At 41.1% G+C, this 8,111-nt stretch overlaps 1 protein-coding gene across 1 annotated transcript in view; it reads right to left on the reverse strand.

The window, feature by feature from the left end:
• Positions 1-8,111, reverse strand: part of LOC126764488 (molybdopterin synthase catalytic subunit) — a 31,487-nt gene that overhangs the window by 18,960 nt on the left and 4,416 nt on the right. The window contains exon 3 of the mRNA XM_050482196.1: positions 6,238-6,528. Within this exon, the coding sequence (XP_050338153.1) occupies positions 6,238-6,528 (291 nt within the window). The remainder of the gene's footprint in view (positions 1-6,237; positions 6,529-8,111) is intronic.

An 8,111-nucleotide genomic window follows, 5' to 3' on the forward strand; every position in this document is an offset into this window, starting at 1 on the left:
TAGCCTTATTTTATTCAAATCGGTTTGCTTTATTTCTTCTCTTTGTTTACAGTGTTTTTATTTTTGACATCAGCTGATAATTTGCAAACCGGTGTTGCAAATAATACAATGGCAATGGTGGACGCGTGAGTTAGGACTGTCAGGCGATTGAGGCGAAAGTTTCAACGCGCCCGACGGTCCAATTCTGATAGGCTGCCCCAGCATAGGTATGAATTTAGTTGTGGGGATAGGGAGTATAAAAAATGATAGTTAAGGTTAAAGGACTGGACGAGCTTTGTTCGAGAGAATAGGAACTAACACTGGGGTCAGGTCGATAGGATCTGGGGGGGTCGTAGGAGGGAAGATGTCACCTCTCTTCGCGTCGGTGACACCCTGTTATCGTCGTGGAGAGAGTGAGCAGGGGTTCTGTTAGGTGCGTTCTTTCCCAGATTGGAGGTGCAGGCACCTCAAGCACAAGAGGTGCCTGTCCCTTCTTTGGCCTGGTTAGGTCTAAACTGTCCCCAGGTTTTAATGGTTTAAACAGAGAGATGTGTAAAAGCTTATGGAAGTTCATTCCGGAATACCTGGAGGCCATTTATAATAAGTGCATCTGGGAAAGATACTTTCCTCGCGAGTGGAAAAGTGTCAGGGTTGTTCCTCTCCCGAAGTCCCCTTATAAGATCAGGAGCGATCCTCGGTCTTATCGGGGCACCAGTCTCCTTCCAGTACTTGGAAAAGTGCTGGAAAGAGTCATGGTGAGCTAACGCGAGGTATGTGGTCGGATAGGCAGTATGGATTCAGAAAAGGACTCAGTATTGAGGATGCATGGTTTTATATCCTTGGCATATTTGTTGACTTCAAGGCAGTGTTTGATTACCTAAGCTGGGATCGAGTGGTGCAACGGCTGGAGGAGCTTGGCTGTCTGGAAATTACTTTTTGGCGGAGTTATTTTCCGAACAGAAAGGCATCTTTTGTCGGAATGAATGCGAGTGTGGATACTGGAGTTGTTCGCGGTTGCCCGCAGGATTCCATCTGTGGTCCATATATTTGGAAACTCATGATGGACACTCTGCTTGGGCAACTCTCTGTGTGTAGGTGTGAGGGTTGACATATCGATGAAAAAACGGTGAAAATGCTGCTTAAGGGCAGATTGTCGCCCGTTCGTCCACCGATTGTCCGGGTGAATGGGGTCAGCATCAGATATGTGATACAAGTCAAATATCTGGGGCTGACCATGAGAAAGAATGGTTAGGCGAATGTGAAGGAGCGACTGCAGGCAACCGTGGGCAAAATACGACGCATTTTGAGGAGTGATTGGGGTCTCGGACGTCGTGCTGTCAGCACCATATATCGTGACTTGTTTGTGGCCTGTGCCACATATGGAGCCGCTGTATGGTAGGAAGCAGCCACCACTGTCTTGAGGTCTGTATGATGCGTGCTTGTTTCCCTGTATGTCGCACTGTCTCAACGGATGCTATGCATGTTTTGTTAGGTGCCCTTCCTCATGGCCTCATTGTGCTGTTGCATTCAAGTTAAGAAGGGGCTTGAGTGTGTCATTGCAGTGGAATGACTAGATTTCCAACGACGATGTGGAGAGGGAGGAATATCTAGGGAGCAAGGGGCTTCTAGATGATAGGGTTAGGTGTAGGTGGCAAGAACGTTGGGCCAATAGTCCTAACGACTGAGTACATTCGGGACGCTAGGTTCGTTGAGGGTAACCCAGACTTCAGATTTTGTCTGAGTCTTGGCTTTCTGCTAACGGGACATGGGCCTCTGGGGATTAGCTGGACTGATGGTCGATTAGATGTTAATGGTGTGATCTCTGCTAGCCGCAATACCGAAAGCAGCGAAGACGGTTAGCTGGGAATTAAGGTTAGATTTTGTATGAGTGGAGTGTGTATGTGATGTGTGTATGGGGTCCAACCCCTGGCCACCGGTCCAGAGCCACATGGAAGCTCAACTGGTAGTAGCTTCGGCTACGAGGTCTGACCGCAGACTTAATTCTGATACCACCGGGAGCAGAAGCCCTTGGAGTTAACTCCAACCTGCTCATGCGGACTGGCCCCTCGGGGAGTATCGTGGTGGTTGTGGTTAAAACCCAAATGCGGGAAGAACTGACTTTGTCAGTTGAATATGGAGTTGCATCGCAACCGGGTGCTGGACCCAAAGCACGGCAGAGGTTTTAGATGGGCTTCGAACCGACCAAGGTGGTTAGTGTGTCCATTCCAATTGGTACTGAAAATGCCTAGCATTCTCAGGGCGCTGATCAACGCATTGATTTGATCCGCCGTGCCTTTGAGCGCCGTGGGGTAAGGCTGTCGTCAGGAGGCACCCACGTTAAGCACACCGGAAGTTGACCTTTTGATTTGCCGGCTGACTGCTCTGTTAGAAAGGCCATTTTTCTTCAAAATTTTAATTTGGGCCTTTTCCACATCATTTTAAATTTTTTTCTAGCCATTTCAATCACACTGTTCTTAACTGAATATAATCAAATTGAATAAGCGTAAATGTTAACAAAACTTCACAAAAAAATACTTAAAACACAGAGAACTTACCACAAAACCGATGAAAATAAGACTGCGGCTAACCAAAGTTCGCACCAGTTGTCAGATAATATTCACATTTTGCTATTTTAGTACCGCTATGCTCTTGTTTTTTTATGCATGCTAGCTTTCTATGTAATATTACCTAGCAACTATTGTTTACAAAAACAAAAATATTAACACTGTCGCGTGTACAATTATTTTCTCTATAATTTAAGAGCGCGCCTAACCAAAATTTGCGCACTGTATTACAAGCTCTTTGCAAGATGTCACGATCATACATGAACTAGCTGACAGTAGGGGTTCCACTTAACGCGATCTCCCTTTATATATAATAATACTTAAAAAAAATAAAATTTGTACTATTTAAACTATATTCCAAATATTTGTCGTCGTGTAACCTTTTACTAAGATTTTTTTTACGTATATGCAAAATTACCCAAAGTAACATAACAGTCATGAAAAACTTAAAAAGCGCAAATAACTTACAACCATAAATTAAAAAATAAATAATATTTCGATAAACTTTAGAAATAAAAAAAACTTCTCTACCAGAACTAGACTTTAATCTTTTTTCGAATTGTGTATGAGCTATATGCTATAGTCGTCCGATCTGGAAATTTGTTAGGATATCATAGTAATGCTTTGGATAATAATCGTAATATGAATGCTTTTCTGACCTATTGGGCTGAAATAATATTCACATAATTTGAACTGCTTCTGAAAAGGTCAGCTCAGAGTCTGAGAGTAGCGCTCTTCGTTGGTGTCAAAAGTCATTATTGTTTTATTAGGGAGAAGTGTGAGTCTAATACAGAACAAAGCGCAAGATCGTTGCGAGCTCTGGTTCAAACAGGTGAAAGTTAAGAGCTGCTAAAATTTCAATGGTAGATCTCCTATTGGAGGATGGAGTCATGTGTAGAAGTTCACGCAAGTGAGGAAAGTTCTCTGGGTGGCCCAAGAACATCCCTTTGAAGACGTCTAAAGTGAGAAGGCGGAACACCCCCTCCGCAGGGTTGTGCGCTGGGATTGGAACCCGCCACGTAAAAAAAGCATCCAATGAAAAAGAACATCAAGCCTCGGATGAGAGAGCGCCCTTTTGATGACGACCATGACAAACGAATTAAGGACTACGATTTGAGGGCGTGAACCAGGAATGTCCGGTCCCTTAATTGGTAAGGTGCTGCTGCCCAGCTGGTTGATATCCTCATTACAGTGAAGGCTGACATCACCGCCGTTCAAGAAATGCGATGGACGGGACAAGGACTGAGACGAGTAGGTCCTTGTGACATTTACTACAGTGACCATACAAAGGAGCGCAAATTTGGTGTGGTATTCGTTGTGGGAGAGAGACTCCGTCGCCGAGTACTGTCAACATATCACTGATCAACACGTTCCGACGGAAGAGAAGAACGATGGGACCAAAGATGCCTTCTATGAGCGCTTGGAGCGCACTTACGAGAGCTGCCCCCGCCACGATATCAAAATCGTCCTTGACGACTTTAACGACAGGGTGGGCAAAGAAGGTATCTTTGGCACTATGGTCGGTAAGTTCTGCCTCCATGAGGAAACATCTCCAAATGGGTTGAGGCTGATGGACCTCCAGCATTAGAAAATTCATCAAACCACCTGGCTGTCTCCGGATCGAAAAGCCACCAACCAGATCGATCAGGTAAAGTAAGGTGATAGAGGGAAGATACGAATCAAGTGTTTTAGATGTGCGTGCGTTCCGAGGTCCAAACATCGACTCGGACCACTATCTTGTTGCAGCCAAGATTCGCACCCGAAAAGCTGCAATCACAACGGACAGCCGAACGATTTTCTACTCGGCTTGCACTCCTACTCTCTGAGAGCACTCGTCAACAATTTGGCATAAGGGAATTGTGGGACGGCATTTCAAGCTCCTTACGTACAACTGTAACCGAAACCATTGGTTTTCAGAAAATGCAAAAGAATAGCTGGTACGAGGAGGAGTGCCGTGTTGCAGCGGAGAGAAAACAGACTGCCTACCTCGCAACGTTACGACCGACCACAACACGTGCGGGATGGGGTAGATACCGAGAGTTGAAGAGGGAAACGAGACGCATTTTCAGACAGAAAAAGAAAGAGGCCGAAATGCGGGAATATGAAAAGCTTGATAAGCTGACCGACAGGAGTAATGCTCGAAAATTCTACGAAAAAGGCGGTGGCTAACATGAGGTTTCAAGACCGGAGCATGCTCTTGTATAACCCCCAGAGGTGATCTAGTAACCGATGCCCAAAGCATACTTAAATTATGAAGGGAAAACTTCTCCAGCCTGCTGAATGGCAGTGAATGCATAACGCCAGGAGAAGACGAACCCGATTCCCCAATCGATGACGATGGAGCAGACGTTGCATTGCCCGACCATCAAGAAGTCCGAATAGCAATTACCCGTCTGAAGATCAACAAAGCAGCGGGAGCCGATGGTTTGCCGGACGAGCTACTCAAACACGGCGGCAAAGAACTGATAAAGAGCATGCATCAGCTTCTTTATAAAATATTGTTGCATGAAAGCATGCCCAACGATTGGAATTTAAGTGTGCTCTATCTATCGGTCGTATTGTGTGAAAGATTAAAGCCCAGCGTCAACAAACTGATTATAACTTATCAGTGTGGCTTTAGACCTGGCAAATCAACAAAAGACGAGATATTCACCATGCGTCAAATCTTTGAAATGAGTCTGGTGGGGAACGAGGGCAAAACGAAATATCTTCTGCTATCAAACAAACAGTCGTCGCACTCGCTACTAGGCTCCCACGTCACTGTTCACAGTCATAACTTTGAAGTCGTAGATAACTTTGTCTATCTTGGAACCAGCATCAACACCAACAACAATGTCAGCATCGAAATCCAACGCAGAATATCTATTGCAAACAAGTGCTACTTTGGACTAAGTAGGCAATTGAGAAGTAAAGTCTTCTCTCGACGAACAAAAACCAAACTCTATAAGTCACTCATAATTCCCGTCCTGTTATATGGTGCAGAGGCTCGGACGATGACAACAACTGATGAGTCGACGTGTAGAGTTTTCGAGAGAAAGGTTCTGCGAAAGATGTATCGTTTTGTACGCGTTGGCCACGGCGAATATCGCATTCGGTGGAACGATGAGCTGTATGAGATACACGACGACATTGACATAGTTCAGCGAATTAAAAGACAGCGGCTACGCTGGCTAGGACATGGTGTCCGAATGGACGAAAACACTCCAGCTCTGAAAGTATTCGAGGCAGTACCCGCCAGGGGAAGTAGAGGAAGAGGAAGACCTCGACTCCGTTGGAAGAACCAGGTGGAGAAGAACCCAGCTTCGTTTGAAATATCCAATTGGCGCGACGTAGCGAAAAGAAGAAACGAATGGCGCGCTGTTGTTAACTCGGCTATAATTGCGTAAGCGTTGTCTACGATTCTAGAAAATCTAGAATAGCAACCTTCTCTTGGTGCCAAGAAACAAATATGCAAAATTCCAGAATTTTTGTACTCAAGTTACAACTTGCACGAACAGACGGACGGTAATACAAACAATTGAAATTGAACTCGTCTGGTCTGAATTTTCATACACATATACATATGTATGTATTTTATAACTATTTATCCATCACAATTAGTTTAGTACTTCGGCCCATCCGGTAGCAAAAAATTAACTGAGTCCCTGAACTTTATTATAAATAAAAATGCCAGACTAATACTGAACGTACTTACCTTTCAAAAGACATTTTGAACTATCTTGCTTTACAACGGTAGTATTTACTCGCGCGCATGAATTTTCTACCGGAAAATTGGGATGAGTTCCTTCTATTTTTGCATAGTTAGGCATACTTCCGTAGTCAATAATGTTGTTTTGATTAATCTCATCACGTTTTTTTTGGAGGTAGCATGTAATACGCTTTTTAATCTCATTTTTATCAACTGATATTTGCACTAAGTCATTTGGCACAGAAATTTCATTACATATTTGAGTTTTTAGGAAAATAAAGTTGTCTTTGTGGCATGCTGTAATAAAAAAATGAAGTGAATATTATTTTCTCCAGTCATGTCTTCCATAATTTTATTTATACCGACATTTGATTATCACTTTTTGGATTTTAAAAATATATTTAACCTCGCATGTCGGTTACGTTTTAAAAACTCTTTCAAAACTGTAGTATGCTGCAATTTTAATAATGATGCTGTCCGAAAAAACATGTGCGAGGGTGCCAAGAGTCGACAGTTAGCCAACGCGCAACAATATCGCTATATTTTTGTCTAAGTATTATTAAGAAGTTCAGTAAGATATATAATTATAAATAATGACTTTCTTGCCCTAATAAACGCATTAGGCGACATAATAACAGTCAGTACAAATTTAGCATTTCGAAGGCGTAATTCGCTGATAGAGTTCGATAGTGATAATTCGTGTCCGAGCTCGGAACAATTCCGATTTCTTTGGCGCCGCGTTTTGAAGGTACCGTTGGAAAGAGGAAGTCCTTCTGATTAAAAAATATATGGGTTATATTTAACGCTTAGTTTGCGATATATTCGACCTTAAAGTTCAAAAATTCCCAAAATTCGAACATTTCAACAAGCTATTTTACCACATTAAACACACTTTACTCACATTTTTCACTTCAAATTAATTAAAATAAACTATAAACTTTTAAATAAATCCACATTTTACACTTTTAACAGTTTTTTTTACCGAAGAAATCTTTATTTTAAAAATGGAGCGCTGCCGTGTATAATAAGGAAATTCGCTAAAATTCCTTTTTTCCCAAAAATGCCTCTATCCATTCATATGGATATGTTCTTTATTTAATTTAATAAACAAATAAGAAATATTATATAGTAATATTATATAATAATATTATATATGTATATTGTCACCTACTATACAAAACAACGTATTATCAAATATAAATGGAAAGCGCTGACAGATATGATAACCAAAATTTAACCATTTTATAACGAAAATTCAAATTTTGTTTCAATATCAGTGCAAGATAACCAAAAAATATAACCACTTTATAAGGAAACTCAATATATCTTTTTTATTTTAACGCAGAAAGGAGTACTACGCGAAAGTACTTCAGTCACATAAATCACGTATTACACATATACATATGTAGAAAGTATTTTTTTATAGTTAATATAGAAAAAAGAATCACGCGAAAAAACAAACAAAGAAAAATTGTAAAAAATCCTACATATTTGCTGTTTAAGATGTGGCAAGGCTCGTTTTCCTCATAATTGTAAACAATCTAACCTTTTCAACGATGAGTCTGCTAAGTGATTTTAAAATTAATAAATTTAGGTAAAATATAGCACAACAAAAGTGAAATGTGAACTTATTTCAATGTTTAGAGTGTATATTTAAATATACAGAATGAAAAACGTGAAAAAATTTAGTTTATTTTAATTTAGAAACATAGAGAAATACCATGTGTTATTAGTGCAAATTTTTGACTTTTTAATCGTGAATATTTAAAAAAAAATAAAAGTTATTTTTATATTATTTTTGGATATTTCTTCTCTGGAGAAGCTCCCCTATCCGCACATACCCCGGAAATTATACGGAAATTCGGTTTTTTTTACCCCTC

This window comes from Bactrocera neohumeralis, unplaced genomic scaffold (genome assembly GCF_024586455.1).
Source record: "Bactrocera neohumeralis isolate Rockhampton unplaced genomic scaffold, APGP_CSIRO_Bneo_wtdbg2-racon-allhic-juicebox.fasta_v2 cluster09, whole genome shotgun sequence".
Classification (NCBI taxonomy): Eukaryota; Metazoa; Arthropoda; class Insecta; order Diptera; family Tephritidae; genus Bactrocera; species Bactrocera neohumeralis.